The sequence below is a fragment of the Lathyrus oleraceus genome, chromosome 2 (assembly GCF_024323335.1).
Source record: "Lathyrus oleraceus cultivar Zhongwan6 chromosome 2, CAAS_Psat_ZW6_1.0, whole genome shotgun sequence".
NCBI lineage: Eukaryota > Viridiplantae > Streptophyta > Magnoliopsida > Fabales > Fabaceae > Lathyrus > Lathyrus oleraceus.
This window is the reverse complement of record NC_066580.1, coordinates 29,277,854-29,297,208: the sequence shown is the minus strand read 5'-3', so window position 1 is coordinate 29,297,208 and position 19,355 is coordinate 29,277,854. Positions and strand designations below refer to the sequence as shown.

At 35.0% G+C, this 19,355-nt stretch overlaps 2 protein-coding genes across 2 annotated transcripts; one reads left to right on the top strand and one right to left on the bottom strand.

Annotated features, from left to right (window-relative positions):
• Positions 1-7,027: 7,027 nt before the first annotated feature.
• On the top strand, positions 7,028-11,943 carry LOC127117852 (dihydropyrimidinase). The gene is made up of 13 exons (XM_051047973.1): positions 7,028-7,308; positions 7,399-7,566; positions 7,736-7,787; positions 7,998-8,264; positions 8,389-8,600; positions 8,965-9,085; positions 10,092-10,179; positions 10,280-10,358; positions 10,576-10,663; positions 10,761-10,801; positions 10,895-10,947; positions 11,108-11,264; positions 11,412-11,943. The coding sequence occupies exons 1-13, from the start codon at positions 7,198-7,200 to the stop codon at positions 11,601-11,603; spliced, it is 1,629 nt and encodes a 542-aa protein (XP_050903930.1). The 5' UTR covers positions 7,028-7,197; the 3' UTR covers positions 11,604-11,943.
• A 5,013-nt stretch (positions 11,944-16,956) lies between these two features.
• Positions 16,957-18,848, bottom strand: LOC127117853 (uncharacterized). The gene is made up of 3 exons (XM_051047975.1): positions 18,683-18,848; positions 17,737-18,114; positions 16,957-17,210 (listed from the first exon to the last, which is right to left on the bottom strand). The coding sequence occupies exons 1-3, from the start codon at positions 18,734-18,736 to the stop codon at positions 17,163-17,165; spliced, it is 480 nt and encodes a 159-aa protein (XP_050903932.1). The 5' UTR covers positions 18,737-18,848; the 3' UTR covers positions 16,957-17,162.
• Positions 18,849-19,355: the final 507 nt, after the last annotated feature.

The following is a 19,355-nucleotide window of genomic DNA, read 5'->3' as shown; positions in this document are numbered from 1 at the left end:
ACTTCCCACCTGATGAGAAATGGCAACGACAATTTGCTTGAACCTTTCCAATTTAGAGATCAATCATCCACAAAGTAGTCGACATCAGCCCACTAGCTTGACGGTGACGTAAGAGTTTCTTTACAGATTTCAGGTGGTGTTGTAGCAGAAACGTTCCAACCTGAATTTTGGGTTGCGGCGGCTGGAAGAAGTTATGTTGGTGCCAAGACCAATGCCGACCGTGTTGTTATACTGTGGTCAAATTGCTGTAGAGTTATTTATCTTTTTAGGCCTCACACATTAGGCCCTGTAATGATTGATTGTAGTAACAAAAAGGGATGTTGACTTTTAGCAGCATAATTATTTATCTCAATGAGTCAAAGCATAATTATTTATCTCAATGAGTCAAAGCATAATTATTTATCTCAATGAGTCAATCCCAGGATGAGAGACGACTGGTAATCTGGAAGCAGGAACTTGGGAATGGGGGCAGTATTATGTAATTCTTCTATTTTGCTCAACTTCAAACCAGAGAATAGCTCATAGATAAGACAGCCCATGCCCCAAGAATTAATGGCCCATGGAGGAGACTTCTAAATAAAACCCAGTCAGATTTTGCCAATTCCATTGCTTTGTATTGAGTTGCGACAAGCCAATGCATATTGCGGCACTTGCGTAGAGGGTGACTCATTGCTCCCATCAAATTCTGATAGAACATCAAAAGCATGGAGTTTCCAGTCCAGAGTTTGTGTGGCAACAACGCTAGCCAAGAAAACATTACCATGAACAAGTTTACAATCATTATTTAAGAAGCTCACGACTTTCGATATCTGAAGTAGTCCCCAAGCATAATTATTCATCCCTTTGTAAATAGCACCAAAACTTCTTCCATATCCCCCTACCACACGTACAAAATGGATCATGATAGGCTAGAAAAAGAATGCCTAGAACCCAATTGTCTTCAATTAGAGTCTTTTTAGCCTATAGAGTAAACCGCTCAACATCCATTTGCTCAAGGTAACTGCAGGATAAAAAGACCCTCCAAGAAAGAACTAACTCACTTTCCAGTCCATCATGAAATAGCTCTTTTGCCTCCTCCTTCACAGAGTTGTTTTCAGACACAGGACTAATGCATATAACCCGCATGAGAATCCACCGGATGCACTTGGATTTTGAAATGAACTATGGATATAAAATGGATTTTTGGATTTTGAATTTTAATTATAAAAATGGATGTGGACTTTTTAGGAATAATCCAGTATTAGTTTGAATGTCAATTTAATTACTAATAACAAATCAGCAAAAAAACCAAATTAAAAACCAATTAATCTATAATTCATTTAAAATTACTCGGGTACCAACTCTAACATTCATTTGGAAATAAAAGTCGATTAGAGTTTTAATCCTTAGTAAAAATAAATAATTAAGATTAAATTGACAATTGGAATTAAACTTAATTTGAAATTAAAACCAAATTAAAAAAGTGAAGATATTAAAATCCATTTTATACTGACGAATGTATGCGAAAAATGCAAAAAATAAAAGAAAAAATGGAAAAATTTCAGGGTCAAAATCGGGGTATGACACATACATTGATGTGTCTTGTGATGAATGGTTGTTTCGATGTTGTATTTTGTGTTTGTCATTGCGTGATTATCATTCATGTTTTGAGTGATTTATCGTTTCTCGATTATCATATTATTTTCCGAAACTTTCACCATTACTATATGTAAGTATACTCTCACCCCTTTCTTGTTTGCTTGGTTTTGTGGTGTGCTTTGCACAAGTGATTAGTAGGACTGAGGTTCGTTGTTGCAGCGAGATGATTGTTTCCTCTCAGCATACTTTTATCTTCCGTATATTCTAGTTTTTGAATAAGAATGCTTTGATCTGTAACACTAGGGACAAGGGAATTCGTTTGTATTACTTTGATTTGTTTGTAATAAACTATTATGATATTTTGATTATGATGTATTGATTCAGTTCTATTCAACATGTTTTATGGTTGTAGTACCCCAAGATTTGCCCCTCATTTTTGCTTTTTTTGCCTAACCTCATTCATGTCTCATTGACACACATCATTCATTCATGATTAACACTTGATAATAAGCATCGTAGATTTAATACTTGGTTGATAAAATATGGCTTTGCTTGAAGGTCATGGTATTACACACTTTATGGGTCGAGACCCTAATTCTTGGTTTTGCTCATATGGGATCTTGTGTCTGATCTTCTGTATACTTTACTTAACGTCTAAACCCTAATCTCATGCGATCTTTCACACAGTGTGTGTTTCACTCAGCCTCCTGTGCTTGGTTCATTCATTTTGTCTCCTTGGTTGTGGTTCCGTCATTGGTGCTAGAGCCTATTAGTCATAACCCAAGTCCTTGGTCTCATAACTTCCATCCGCCTCCAATTATTCATCTGATCATTGTCATGCCACTATTGCTTGGTCCATAGGTCTTGCTAAGGTTCATGTTTCTTTCTTTCGTGAGTCAGTTGTGGATCTTGGGTTTGAGTTTATGCAAGCCATTTCAAATTAGTTCATACAGATCATGTTTATCCATACCTAATTTCAAATCATGATCATAGAAGCCCAAAATTCAATCCATTTCAAGTGACATATTCATGTTTTAAGTCAATTCATTTTCATCCAATTGACCAATCCCATTCATTTTCATCCATAAAATATTCATTACATACAAAAAAATGCAAAAAATGTATAATACATTGCAAAACTCATTTTTGGAAGTTTCAGCTCCGTGAGTCGACTCATGACTCAAAGCAAAACCTTCAGGTCTGAACAGGTCGACTTACAGGTCAACCCAATTCTGGAAAACCTGAATGAGTAAACTCATCCACACCATACGTTGACTCATTTCATTTGAACCGTGTTGCTTCAGGTCCGAACAGGTCGAGCTGTAGGTCGACTCAACCCTGAAATAAACCATGTTTGAGTCGACTCATCCACTCCTTACGTCGACTCATTTCCCATTTCCATGTGAACCATGTTGCCACGAGTCCGAAAAGGTCGAGTCATAGGTCGACTCAACCCTGGAATAAACTCTGTTTGAGTCGACTCATCCCCTGTTGGAGTCGACTCATAGCTTGTTTTACATGAATTTTGCAAATGGACCAAGTCAGGTTTAACCTCATGGGGCCTAGTTACACTACTATGAGATTTGGACCTATATGTTGAGCATGAACCCCTGTCATCGAAGATAGCCAAGGCTTGCAAGTCAATCATACAAAACAAATGCACATCTGCATGAATACCAGAAAACCATAAGCCAAAACCAATTCGGAATTGCATTGAAACCAAGCCATTGCAGAACCATAAATACTTGCATCAATACACATTAGGCTTGCTTGTTGCAACAAACCAATATTGGCCTCGAGCAATTCAAACATACATCCTACATCAACACTAGATTGCAGTGCCATTGCAAATCCAGAATTCAAACACAAACTATGAGAATTGATCCAGTTGAAGTATGTATTCCTGTCATAAATGCGACCATGGCCAAAGAATCATTGACTCAACTCCAGAATTATCCCTGCAATAGACAAGCTTAATCCACACATAAGGAATACTCACTTTCCTTTTTTTTTCTCCAGTAAAGCATCATAGTATCATGGTATAAAATGGGCCATGCATCACAAGTTAACTGTGAGGTTTAATCTACAACACATCAAGGCCAACTATAACTGTGGCAACATCGCACATCAGTAGGAATATTCATTGCAGTCAAGGTTACCTACATCCTGCACCAGTCCAACAAAACACCAGTCTGCCACCATTTGGTATAATGCCTAAGTCCTACAAGCAAGGGCAACTTGTCATGGAAGTGGGAACAAGATTCAACCTATGAACCAAAGGCATAATCAAAGTTAAACTCAGAAGCATCACATGGTTCACAGACCCTACATAAACATGATCAAAATCACATCACAACTTACACAACATACCCACATATTTGTTAACCTACAGTTGCAATTCATGATTAAGCCTACCTGTTACACTTTGCAAATTGGGCTAACTAAACAACAGGTCGTCACTCAGTTTTAACCTGCAATGTCCAGTCAGAAACAAAATAACTTGAATACATTCCACTAAATTAACCAACCAACTGTCATAACAACTTTCAAGACCATAACAAACTAACTCAATGAGTAACTCACTGAGTTCAAACCAACTAACTCCAAACCTCACCTAACTAACTCCAAACCTGGGTTCCAAGCCTGCTCTAATCCAATCCTAATGCCTATTTAACCAAGATCATCATCATCATTTCAATAGCTCTCTCTCTTTTTGCAACCATCACTCTCAAACTCCTAAATTCACTATGAACCCCCTCCCTCTCACACTCAAAGCTCAATTTCTAAAACTCAATTGAGGCTTCACATTGAAGCTTCAAGAAGAGTGAGCTCAACCTCATCACACTACAGAATTTTGGAAGAAGAAGAATTGGAAGACAAGCAAATCAGAAGAAGATAAAGGCAATGTCGTGCCTGTCTGTACAAGTGATTTTCTGTCTTCATCTTCTCCGATCAACAGTCGTCGGAGCAAGTCTCAACTTCAGATGTAGGTCCATTTTCTTTGTTTCTCCACATTTCGATTGCCATATTGCACCTTACATTAAGGTAATTCAAAGCCCTAGCACCATGAGCTCTGAATTTCATTTTTGGATGCGTAATTAGAGATTGAGTTTCTTAGGGTTCTTGAGGATTTGGGATCCATTGTGGGCTTAGGCCAATAATTAGAGGATTTGGAGTTTGGATTCTTGTTCAGGAGGTGGAAACGAAGATGCAGGTGGATCCATTGTCCATTTCTGGTGGCCGCCGCCGCCAGAATCTTTTCCGACGGCGGTGACTCACGGCGAGGTTCAGGTGAGGTAAAAGGCCATTAGAGCGCGCACTTACAGCTTCAAATTCTGTTGGTTTGCTTGTGTTTGAGCTTGTCACATTCCAAGCCCAATGCAGTACCCTCTCACTCCCATTACTCTGTTGCACCCCCTGGCCAAAAAGAGAATCTATTCAGCTTTGGGCTTTGGCAACTGAAGCCCATAACTTTGACACTATCTCACCCTCTTTTTCCAGCACACACCCAAATAGGGACTGCACCCCCTCTGTTATGCAAATGCCCATTCTCTTTTCTTTGCTTTTATTTGTTATTTAGTTTTGTTAATTAGATTATTTTTTATTGGTAGAATTTAGGTTGATTAGATCGATCAGGAGTTAATTAGGGTTTCTAAAAATATTAGAAATATTGCTAGGTTTGTTAATTCTTGTTTTGGATTTGAAATTAGATTTAAATAGAGATTTTAGGGATATTAACAATTTTCGGAATAAGAACATTTTAGAGTCTAATAGCATTTTCAGCAATAAAATAGTTTAGAATTTAATTGAGTTTAACTAGAATTTTCATAATTAGAATTCTAGATTCAATAACCATAAAATTGTCAAAAGACCATTTTACCCTTTAGGGGTAATTTTTGACATTTTTACCTATATAATCACATGCTCCTTTAGGAATAGAATTTAATACATGATTTTTATCCAAAAAATCTTAACATTAACATGCTCCCTTAGGATTTCTCTAACATAGAATTTATAATCAACTATGGCATAACTCCTTAGGATAGTCTAATTCAATTCTAACCATTAGATTAGGCGCTAACCCAGTTTTCAAACCAAGATAAACCTATGATCAAATTGATCAAAAGTAATTTTGATTAATTAAATCCTTTGAATTTGTATAATCCCACAGTCTAATTGAGTGACCAAAAGACCATTTGGGGATAAATAAAGTTCGATGGCGACTCTGTTGTATGTTCGAGTGGGCGATACGTTCGGGTATATTTCTGCTAGCTTCAATGGTGTTTCTAAATAAATTTCCGTTGTGCAACATCTGTTGTTTTATGATTTATTAAGTATTTATGATGAAGTAACATATTTTTCCTGTTATTTTTATTTAAAATCTATTATCCGGGGTTTAGGGTGTTACATGGAGGACCGTTGGATGTGTTTGAAGCGTAAATCCCATGCAGCAATGTATAGGATAATCTTATGGTAAGGAAAAGATTATAGAAACATGACCACATAGTTGGTCGAAAGGCTTTGGCCCGAAACAAACTATCTCAGAGTGGTTGGTCCAAAAGGATTATGATTGAGTTAGAACAGTTGCTCCACAAGCCCTTATGCTTGAGTTGCAAGGTGAAAGTTTGGAGAATTTCACCTTCGGATACCGATCACCATTACTTCGTATTTTTACTGTTTGGAACATCAAATGTCTATTCAAAGGCGTCATTATTAACATTCTTGAGAACTGAAATATTTCAATGTTATGTGTGAGAGATTAGATTGTTGACAATACTCATTTTTTTTTATATTGTTTGATAGTCTAATTTTACAAAACTATTTTTGAAAACTATTCCCTAATTAAAGTTTTATATACTGGAAAACTAAAATATATTTTAAAGATTTTGATTTTTGGTTTTTAGTTTTGGAAATAAGGAAGAGAAAAAATGAAGGAGTTAATTCTTTATTCTTCAGTTTAATTATAATTTGGTCCCATATTTTATTTGATTCTGTGAATTAATCAAATTCAAATAATTTAGATATTTTTTTACTTTTTTTCTCATTGAGATTGATGTAAATCAAAATTTTAGTTTATATATTTCATTTATAAAGTTTCACAAAATTCATGTTCATAAATTATTTAAAAAATAAATAAATTATATATCTTTTAAAAATAAACAAATTTTAAGATTTTAAATAAAAACATATCATAAAAAATAACAAATCGTCAATTTTAAATAAAATATATAAATACAATTTGATTCGAATTCATTTTAAAAATTAATTCGAAATCTGATCTATATGAATAGTGGAGTATGAAATTTTTATTTAAATTAATTTTGATTTTAAAATGCAAAAATTTAATAAATTAGATATAAATTTTTAAAAATTGATTTGAACCACACATTCTGATATTTTAGTAGATTGAGATTACTCCGGATGCTTCTTCAACCAAGGACCACAGTTACGTGATTGGTTTGAAAACGGAAACAAAGAAACAACAGTTACAGTGATTGGTTTGAAAACGGAACCAAAGAAACAATAGTTACAGCGATTGGTTTGAAAATGGAAACAAAGAAACAATGATTGGTTTGAAAACGGAAACAAAGAAACAACACAGATAAATATCTTATCTTTATGCCACTGAATGGTTTAGTTTTATCAATCATGGCTTTCACTTCCTTTTTCCTCTTCTCCTCCCTTATCATCGCCGCCATCGCTCCCTCTTTGCATGCACAACCTAACCAGGTACTGTAACTCTTCTTCTCCGCTTCTCTTTTAGTTGACTTTTATTCTTCTTCTTATCTTCGAGTTTTGAATTTGGATTTTGAAATTCAGTTTTGTGAAGCTGGAATCGGATACGGAGACTCTTCCTGTGGAGATTCAATTCCATCATCATCCAAGTTGTTGATCAAAGGCGGTACTGTCGTTAATGCTCACCATCAACAAATCGCCGATGTTTATATTGAAGACGGTCTCATCGTTGCTGTTAATCCAACTATCACTGTATTATTTCTCATTCTTAACTTGCAATGATTTACTCCAAGACTCTTATCATGTTAAAATCAACACAATTCTTAAGAAATGAAAATAGAAAGTGTTTTCACAGATTTTGTATTCAACTTTATGCTTTCTGTCCTAGGGTTTTTTACTTTTGTAATTTCCGTATTGCCAGGTTGGAGATGAGGTGCGTGTCATAGATGCTACTGGCAAGTTTGTTATGCCAGGTTAGACCTTTGATTTTTAATCTTACAACACTTCCAATGATGCTCTAACACCTATACAATAGTTAAATGCTTCTTAAATGAATCACCGTAGCGATGTCACTTGTATGCATGAATTTAGTTTCTTACATTCCATCTTGATGTCAATTTGACATCATCATCATCATCAGATTTTGACATACCATATGATTGCATCTTTTTGTTTACTAACAGGAGGCATTGATCCTCATACTCATCTAGAGTTTGAGTTTATGAACACTGTAACGAAGGATGACTTCTTCAGTGGCCAGGCCGCAGCATTGGCTGGTGGGACGACAATGCACATTGACTTTGCCATACCAATTGATGGGAGTTTAACGGCCGGTTTCGAAGCCTATGAAAAGAAGGCGCAGAAGTCTTGCATGGATTATGGTTTCCATATGGCTATTACCAAATGGGATGAAACAGTTGCAAGAGAAATGGAGCTCATGGTCGAGAAAGGTTATAATTTTACTTCCTTTTTGCATTTTAGATAATTTGGTTTATTATGAGGCAAATAACCCTGTGGAAGGGCTCTGAGGAATTTATTTCACGTAGTAAATACATCTTTGTTTTCTGATTGTAGGTATCAATTCGTTTAAGTTTTTCATGGCTTACAAAGGAGCTCTTATGATCGGTGATGAGCTTCTTCTACAAGGACTTAAAAAGTGCAAGTCTCTCGGTGCCTTAGCCATGGTCCATGCAGAAAACGGAGATGCTATAGATGAAGGGCAAAAGAAAATGATAGAGCTTGGAATAACTGGACCCGAGGGACATGCTCTTTCAAGGCCTCCAGTGGTTAGTCTCATTTTTGCTCTTTCTAATAAATAGTTTACTGAATAATAGAATTGAAGAGAATAATGGAATATAGATACTGGATTTAGGTGCTTATACTTGAGCCAAATTATCTGCTTTTAGCTACCCTTGTCAAAATTTGCATGCTGCTAAGTTGTAATCACTCTAGTAATACATTCATTCTGATCAATTTTTTTTATCTCTGTTGATGAATCTCATTTAGCTGGTACATGATCAGAATCATTAGATTGATTACTTGTTTTGTTTTGTTGTATTCTGTGATTACTGTGAAGTTTAAAATCTAAATACCTGTTAGTATGGCTCATAATACATTTCTTTATTTGACTTGGAACCTTAACATGTGTAGTTAGAAGGAGAGGCAACTGCTCGTGCTATTCGCTTAGCAGATTTTGTAAACACTCCTTTGTATGTGGTTCATGTCATGAGCATTGATGCAATGGAAGAAATTGCGAAAGCCAGGACATCAGGTTCTTAACTTCAATCCTTGTAATGTATTCCAGATTAGGTAGAGAAAGCATGCAATTACAACATATAGAGATACCATTAAGAGTCTATTTGTAGAAAAACTATTACGTTTGCACAACAATATTCTCGTTTTTTTATAGAGAAAAATGTATAAACAAGACTTGTTGTACTTGAATTATAGCAGCCATGATTAGATTAACTTGACAACACTTTACAATCCACTCTTTTGCTATGCAATTATATCGAATCTACTTTGCCATACAGAAAATTGGGGCCACTCATATAGTCAATCACTTGCACTTAATTGAGAGTCTGACTCTGAGACTTAGAGCTCATTTGCTTGAACTTGTAAAAAAAAGTGATTCTATAATGCCGAGTTTGTAATCTTTTGTCTGCTTTATTACAGAATCTAAGATAGATGTTGAACATTTACTATGCACATGCTATTGACTTGTTACATTGTGTTTGCATATTATGACAGATGTTTTAAACATTTTTTACTTTTGTATTAGTCTACGGAGAAATCTCTCGTATACCGAGATCTGAGTTTGACAGCTTTGGATTGATGTGTTTCAAGTGTGACGTTTTAAGTTTTACTGAACTTAATTTTAGTAATCTTCCCTACTTATTTACTGTTTCCATCTTGACCTTAAGTGCTTTTGTTCCCAAATGACTTAGGGTCTGTTTGGATAAAAAGCTTATTTGCAGCTTATAGCACAAGTGCTTATCAAAATAAGCGCTTATGAATAAGCTCGCATAAGCTATTTTTATAACAAAAGATAAAATAAATTTAAATTGTTTTTATATATGTTATAAGTTGTTTTGATTAGCTACCTTGAAGAACTCTGTAAAAATTAGTTCAAAAAAATTTATGAAAAATGTCATAAGTTGTTTTGATTAAGTCTCTCAAACAAGGTCACAAAACTTACGGCAGTAGATTATCTCAAATAAGTCCATCCAAACAGGCCCTTAGTTTTAGTAGGTGACATGTTTGTTTTCTTACTTCAGGACAAAGAGTAATTGGAGAGCCTATTGTATCTGGGTTAGCCCTTGATGGTTCCTGGCTTTGGCATCCTGACTTTGTGACTGCAGCAAAGCAAGTTCCTTCCCTCGTTACATTGTTTTTTTCGTTGTTATATTCTTTTGCTGTCTTCAGTTTAAGAATATATAGGCCATATTTCATTCTCACGTTTCAGGTATCTGATGAGTCCCCCTATTAGGAAACAAGGACATGATAAGGCCCTACAAGCTGCTCTCGCAACAGGAGTTTTGCAGGTTTCACGTTGAATTAGAGTTAGCTTTAGTAATCATTTAAAGATAATTGGTTTGAACCTGAAAAAGTTAGTTAAGATGGTCTCGGCCATAACATGCATCATACTTTTGAGTTTTGATTATTTCTGATCTCTGTATTTTATCTATACCCTGAGCTCAAATTTATTCTCTTTGCTAAGACCGTTCATTTGACCAAACAATGCATTTTACAAATTTGCAGCTGGTAGGAACTGATCATTGTGTCTTCAATTCCACCCAGAAATCTTTGGGAATTGATGACTTCCGAAAAATTCCTAATGGTGTCAATGGTAATCACGCGGCAACCTTGGACATCTGCGACCTAAATCCATGCTAGATGATATTGGAATGTTTTCTTACTAACACAATGCAACCTGAAAACTGCAGGTATTGAAGAAAGGATGCACCTGGTATGGGATATCATGGTGGTAAGATAATCGCCTTCTGTTTTTTGTCTGGTTGGGGTAAAATGGAGGAGATGATAATCTTCTAACTGGCGTTTATTGGCATATATCTTACAGGAATCTGGCCAAATATCTGTCACTGACTATGTCCGGTTAACAAGCACCGAATGGTAAATTTTTGGTGAATCGAAGTAAAAATTAGCATCCTGTTATGGAAATAATGGAGTTCATTTTTTAATCATTATTTTGATTTGAAAAAAGTGTTCGATGAAAATCCGAAAACTATATGTTTTTATTTTTTTATTTTTTATATTTCTACTATCACTTCAGTGCCAGAATCTTCAATATATATCCAAGGAAAGGAGCGATTCTTCCCGGCTCTGATGCAGATATTATAATTCTCAATCCAAATTCAAGCTTTGAGGTAACAGCAAAATCACATCACTCCAGAGTGGACACAAACGTCTTTGAGGGATGGAGAGGAAAGGTACTGGTTTAAGTATTACCCAGTCTGTTACCTATAGTTCCATTCGACATGTGTTTGTTTGTATATATTGTTCAATAAATTGAAATTTTGTTCTGTGCTATCAAGATTGAAAGTGTTCGTTTCTAATTTAAAAAATTGTTATTTTAGGGGAAAATTGAAGTGACTATATCACGAGGAAGAGTTGTTTGGGAAAATAATGAATTGAAGGTTGCTCCTGGTACTGGGAGATACATAGAAATGTCACCTTTTAGTTATTTGTTCGATGGATTGGACAAGAAGGATGCTAGTTATCTAAATTCCCTTCAAGCCCCCGTTAAGCGAGCAAAGTCCACCGCATAATTTCTGTCATCGTTGGTTAGGGAGGGGAATAAGGTATGTAACTCCAGTTGTTCGACCAAATAAATAAGAATAATGGAATAAGGTATGTAACTCCAGTTGTTCGACCAAATAAATAAGAATAATGTATACTGGTAAGCATCGTTCCAATGATGTAACGTAAATTGCTTATACTGTATCAAAATCAGTTGAGGTAAAATTATCCATAGCTATTATAAGATACTGTACAATGTGTAATAGTCAGGTTTCTATTGAACTTGTCTCATCTACACAAATATTTTACAAGTCATAGATCCTAGTACTTTTAATAGCACTATAGAATGATGCCTTTGATTTGAGTGTATGAAGGTGTGGCTATGTTTGTTTGGTTTTTTATCATATCAAGGCCTAATACAGCAATTTATGTAGGTCAGAATCCTTCTTTTCCCCTGCATGATAATATTCAATAAATGTATTAGAATTTGCATTCGCCGATCATCTCTCTGCATGCTCCTCTCTATGTGCGAGCTGCGTGTACATAGAACCGAACGAACAGAAGCCAGAATAAACTTTTTTGAGATCTTTCTAATCTATATAACCCATGTTGCTTTTTGACCTCTGTAGCACCGACACCTCTGAAAAGAGGTGTGTCCGTGTAAGTGTCCGAAAGTGACATCGACATTTGTGATTACTTTTAATTTATTCAAATTTTCAAATTACTGGTGTCGACATGTCAGTATTGGTGTCGTGTTTCCGGTGTCTGGTTCATAGATTTTTACAATAGTACTCCTCCTAGGAAATGATTCATGTGGGTTGATGATTGATCAAGGGGGTATGAACCAAATCTAAGGGGAGTACTTTGCTAAAAAAAAGTGTTCAATTTTGGAAGCTGAAGCTCCCAGCATAAAATCTCAAGCAATAGCAAAAAAAGTATGCATGAAACTTAAATTGCAGCTAAAGAAAATAGCCTCACCATGACTACAGAATCTTCTTGAGAAGGAGTGCAAACTTCTGCATGCGGTATAGCATGGGCAGGTTGAGCATGAACGGGATGAGCATGAGCAGGTTGAGCATGACGACCACGAGGAGGATGAGTTTGCCCATGATTAGCTTTGGCGAGATCCCGAGCATGATGAGCATGATGACCTTGAGCAGGATGAGCATGTCCCTGATTAGTTTTAGAGAGGTCCAGTTCATTCCCGATGCTGCCACGCTTGACTTCAGTCAGGTCGGTTTTCTGCTGCTTTTTGTTCGCACGAGCTTGAGTAAACACCATTGAATAGTCAGTCGCTCCGATAGACTTTTGGTCCCACCCTCCAAACTGAGGCACAGATGTTTTAGCAGAGTTTTTCTGCATACATAGAATCATACATAGTAATCAGAATTTTTGTTGTTGCTCATTATAAACATGCAATAAAAACAACATAAAATCGGGAACTTGTAATAGAAACAACATGAAATCGGGAACTTGTAATGGTTAATATCCCCTTGATCAAAGCACATTAACCATTTCAAGTTCAAGATTTGAAACTTCAAATTCAAATACAAGGTTTTAAGACGTTAATATTGAGTTTCTTGACCTTGTATTGGTTAATACCCCCGCATTATACACATTAACCAATACAAGTTCAAGGCTCCAATAGACTCGATTTCAAATATGTCTTTTCATGTTCCATATTATATTTATATCTATAATAATTTGAGATAAATTTTGACTCAGAAGCATTGTTGCATCAAGAGAAATCATGGTTAGAATTTGATGAAAAGAAGGAAACGATTGTTCAGAATGTGAATCATATAATAATTTGAGATAAACTTCGACTCAGAAGCATTGCTGCATCAAGAGAAATCATGGTTAGAATTTGATTAAAAGAAGGAAACGTTATTTAGAATGTGAATCACACAATAATCATGATAATCTTGAAGATTATGATGTTCTTCGAAAACTTTTGTGGTGAAATTTTTCTATTCCTAAATCATTTCGGATAGATCAAGTTGCACTCTTTTTTTTTCCTATATATTTGATTTGATTTTATTATATAGATCTAGGCTTACCATGACTCTGTTTTGTTCCATGTCTGAATGAAGAGGTGACGGACCTAAGAACATGTAGTTATACAAATCAAGGTGTTTATTAATGTTATGTTTTCAAGATATATGGCCAAATGAATGGAATTTTGAGGTTAGAGTCATGGGGGATTTTAACTAGGGAAGTTATGATAAAACTTGACATTTTGTTATGCTTAGTATTTAACATATCCCAATCTTTAAGGAACGGATAAACGAAATTAACGGATTTTTGTAGTAAAAGTAGTAAACGAAAAAGGGTGGTTGTCCATGTTCGGTATATATTATTGAACAAGATATTTACACACGATTTTGTGCCATGGAAATCTGACTTCTCAATAACTAAAGGTTTAAACAACTAACATTCCAAACAAATTTTTGGTCTATGCTATTTTTAGTGTCTGGATTCTTATTTTGGATTAATTTGTATAAAATGCAATGCAAATTGTAATTTAACATCGTTATCATTTTACATGTTAAACTAGTGGAATATCTGGTATTGTCCAAAACATCTAGTAGTATGGTCCCCTTTATACTACTTTGTTCAAAAATTTAATAACATGACATGTTCGATTGCATATCTGAATAATAAAATTCATCGTTGGATTAAAATGTTTTATTATATAGATCATCTCTATGAAATTTAATATCAATAAAAAATTATTTTATATGTTAAAGAGAACATCTCCTAGTTCGAGTGAGACATCTTAATGGTTTCTTCGTTGAACCTTGTCAGGTACTCTCTGAGAGAGATTTCGAGTATCCTTCGGACGTTGAATAAACTAGTAGTCAATATTTTTTTTATGTTTGTCTGTTGAAAAGTGTTGTACCATCTTTTTAGTTAGATTCCGGTAGTTAATGACAGAGAATCTGGGTAGGCTCGTATACCAATGCAGAGCTCCCTCTTTAAAGGTACCTGCCATGAGTTTGCACTTAAGGGAGTCGAAAGTCCCTACTATTGTAATATGAGTATTGACCACAATAATGTGTTCATGTAGATCAATTTTATCATTAAAAGATATCAACGGTGGTGGTTTGAAGTTCTATGGAATGTGATCATCCCAGATGGCCTTAGGTAATGGTTGGGAATCCAAAAGTTCTTGCTTTGTATCCCCATCTTGTTGACTTTGTCTTTGTCAAACGTGGACGCTATCTTGTAATATTTCATTATGTTGACGAGGAGTCTTCACCACTACGAGTAATTGGGTTAAATCTTGTGGCGGAGGTGGATCACTTCGGCTGGGAAATGACCCGGACATCGAACAATTGAGTTGGAAGATGATTTTTGTGTGGCATGGGAAAAAATTACCAAGGCCCCATGGTGGACACCAAATGTTTTTGCTAAAAAATACTAAAAGGTTAATTTTTCGATTCTATTTAGGGAGAGTCTCAAATGATTGGTTAAGTGTCTGTAAAATGTTTTTCTCAGTTGGTCTCCCTTGTCTTCACGGGCTAACTTCTTTTTATATTGCTTCATTTATCAATGATCCTTAAAGGCATGTCTCTTCATATCCCTCATTAAAAATAACTATGCTTAACGTCTATTGTCTACTATAATTTTCAAGTAACACATTGTCTATTAACTTATGTAACCCCCACACAATCATGAAGATATGTCGTAACCGTTCCTCGTGATCGTCCCTATAGTTTCTTAGCACTAAAGTCCGGTCTGACTTGTTCTTCCTTCCGAGTTATCACATGGTCGGCTCCATCGTGCTGGCCTTGCATCTAAGTGAATCCTAACTGAATTTCGACTTGTGTATGGTTATGATTATCCGACCTACTTGTCTCTTCATACTAGGCCTTCCACAAAATTGACTTCATGAATTCTGGGATGTACAATATATACTTTCTAATTAGTTTTAATTAGTTTTTCTTTAAAAAAAGAGTTAAACGTTTTACTTATTTTACTGTATATTTTTTACCATAACTCTGAACTTTGATTTTCTTTAAGGGTATCTGATGATAATGTGTGGTCCAAATCGTAAGTCCGAGAAGTGAGACAATAGAACTGTTGGTTTAGCACACTATAGTTGCCATTAAAAAAACAACAAATAAGGGGGAGGAGAGAGAGATATAAAGTAAGTAATAAAACTAAGAAATAACCAGTTACATAATAGAAAAGTTGTTTAATAATTTACTATTTAGTAACTATGTCTCAAATCATTAAGGCTTTGAGTGAGTTAGGATGCAGTTCACGTAGTAATATTAGTAGTCAAACCTTAATTCCTGCTACCTTAAACAATGATAAATTTTAATTAGATCAAGATACTTTTCAAAATCATGAATTAGAAATTCAAGAAATGGAAAATAGATTAGTTAACTGGTGTATGTCGGAAATTAAATTAAAAGAAATTTATAAAATGAGCACATTTGATTTCTATAGCAAACAAATTATTCATACTACAGATATCTGCTACATCTATATGTAATAAGCATGAAATCATTAATTGGTTAAATAGAAAGTTGTTGGAAAATCATGTTAGAGAAGGATATCGTTATATCCATATATGATTAATCCAAATAGCTATAAAGCCTTTACATAAACTAGGGCTAAACACCTTCATTCGGTTAGTCCTTCGTGATACTCGTATTAAAGATTTTCATAACTCAACTATTGCTATAGTTGAATCTAACCTTAATGATGGTCCAGTTTAATTTAACTGCCATCCTAATTACACTATGAGTTTAATTGATAAATTCACTAAAAATTCACTTGTCATATATGTTCAAGGCCTAAGTGACACATTCAATGTTGGAGTTACCAACATAGACGTTATTAGTAGAATTACCTATAAAGTTTCTAATGTTAATAACAATTTTAAATCTCTTAAAACTACTCCTAGAAATGAAACATGTATTATTGAAGCCAATCTTAGCGGATCTAATGTTATGACCCCGAAAATTCTTACTACTTATGATATTATTGACAAATTCCCTCAGGAATGGATTTTGCAAGATGTGGTTAAATATGAAAAGATTGAAGCCAAATCTATTAGAGATGTTATTCAGGATATTGATGGACCAGTCAGGATTCGAATGAATAGGAGCCAGTTCTCCCATTACAATCAGTCTAGTGGCATTGGATCGACATCCAACGCTAGAAATTTTGTTGATTCAATCATTAGGGTTAACCTTGCAGGAGTAAACTTTGCTCCTACAATTCTCTGACCTATTTACTCGGAGAGGACGGTCACCATCTCCAACTGAGTCTTAAATCTTAGGAGTTATTATCAAGAAGCACCCTTTGTCATTGACAAAGCCTGAATTAGAGCCGATTTTAAGACTAAGTAACGTACATTGCTTAGACTGTATCAAAATGAGTTGAGGTAAAATTATCCATAACTATTATAAGATACTGTACAATGTGTAATAGTCAGGTTTCTATTGAATTTGTCTCATCTACACAAATATTTTACAAGTCATAGATCCTAGTACTTTTAATAGCACTATAGAATGATGCCTTTGATTTGAGTGTATGAAGGTGTGGCTATGTTTGTTTGGTTTTTTATCATATCAAGGCCTAATACAGCAATTTATGTAGGTCAGAATCCTTCTTTTCCCCTGCATGATAATATTCAATAAATGCATTAGAATTTGCATTCGCCGATCATCTCTCTGCATGCTCCTCTCTATGTGCGAGCTGCGTGTACATAGAACCGAACGAACAGAAGCCAGAATAGACTTTTCTGAGATCTTTCTAATCTATATAACCCATGTTACTTTTTGACCTGTGTAGCACCGACACCTCTGAAAAGAGGTGTGTCCGTGTAAGTGTCCGAAAGTGACATCGACATTTGTGATTACGTTTAATTTATTCAAAATTTCAAATTATTGTCGGTGTCGACATGTCAGTATTGGTGTCGTGTTTCCGGTGTCTGGTTCATAGATTTTTACAATAGTACTCCTCCTAGGAAATGATTCATGTGGGTTGATGATTGATCAAGGGGTATGAACCAAATCTAAGGGGAGTACTTTGCTAAAAAAAGTGTTCAATTTTGGAAGTTGAAGCTCCCAGCATAAAATCTCAAGCAATAGCAAAAAAAAATATGCATGAAACTTAAATAGCAGCTAAAGAAAATAGCCTCACCATGACTACAGAATCTTCTTGAGAAGGAGTGCAAACTTCTGCATGCGGTATAGCATGAGCAGGTTGAGTATGAACCGGATGAGCATGAGCAGGTTGAGCATGACGACCACGAGGAGGATGAGTTTGCCCATGATTAGCTTTGGCGAGATCCCGAGCATGATGAGCATGATGACCTTGAGCAGGATGAGCATGTCCTTGATTAGTTTTAGAGAGGTCCAGTTCATTCCCGGTGCTGCCACGCTTGACTTCAGTCAGGTCGGTTTTCTGCTGCTTTTTGTTCGCACGAGCTTGAGTAAACACCATTGAATAGTCAGTAGCTCCGATAGACTTTTGGTCCCACCCTCCAAACTGAGGCACAGATGTTTTAGCAGAGTTTTTCTGCATACATAGAATCATACATAGTAATCAGAACTTTTGTTGTTGCTCATTCTTATGCATGCAATAAAAACAACATAAATTCGGGAACTTGTAATGGTTAATACCCCCTTGATCAAAGCACATTAACCATTTCAAGTTCAAGATTTGAAACTTCAAATTCAAATACAAGGTTTTAAGACGTTAATATTGAGTTTCTTGACCTTGTATTGGTTAATACCCCCGCATTATACACATTAACTAATACAAGTTCAAGGCTCCAATAGACTCGATTTCAAATATGTCTTTTCATGTTCCATATTATATTTATATCTATAATAATTTGAGATAAACTTCGACTCAGAAGCATTGCTGCATCAAGAGAAATCATGGTTAGAATTCGATTAAAAGAAGGAAACGATTATTTAGAATGTGAATCACACAATAATCATGATAATCTTGAAAATTATGATGTTCTTCGAAAACTTTTGTGGTGAAATTTTCCTATTCCTAAATCATTTCGGATAGATCAAGTTGCACTCTTTTCTTCCTATATATTTGATTTGATTTTATTATATAGATCCAAGCTTACCATGACTCTGTTTTGTTCCATGTCTGAATGAAGAGGTGAGGGACCTAAGAACATGTAGGTATACAAATCAAGGTGTTTATTAATGTTATGTTTTCAAGATATATGGCCAAATGAATGGAATTTTGAGGTTAGAGTCATGGGGGATTTTAACTAGGGAAGCTATGATAAAACTTGACATTTTGTTATGCTTAGTATTTAACATATCCCAATCTTTAAGGAACGGATAAACGAAATTAACGGATTTTTGTAGTAAAAGTAGTAAACGAAAAAGGGTGGTTGTCCATGTTTGGTATATATTATTGAACAAGATATTTACACACGATTTTGTGCCATGGAAATCTAACTTCTCAATAACTAAAGGTTTAAACAACTCACATTCCAAACAAATTTTTGGTCTATGCTATTTTTAGTGTCAAGATTGTAATTTTGGATTAATTTGTACAAAATGCACGTCAAATTATAATTTAACATGGTTATCATTTTACATGTTAAACTAGTGGAATGTCTAGTATTGTCCACAATATATAGTATTGTCCATAATATCTAGTAGTATAGTCCCCTTTATACTATTTTGTTCAAATAACATGTCACATCTGATAACTCTTTATCGCATATGTGAATAATAAAATTTATCGTTGGATTGAAATATATATTATATAGGTCATCTCTATAA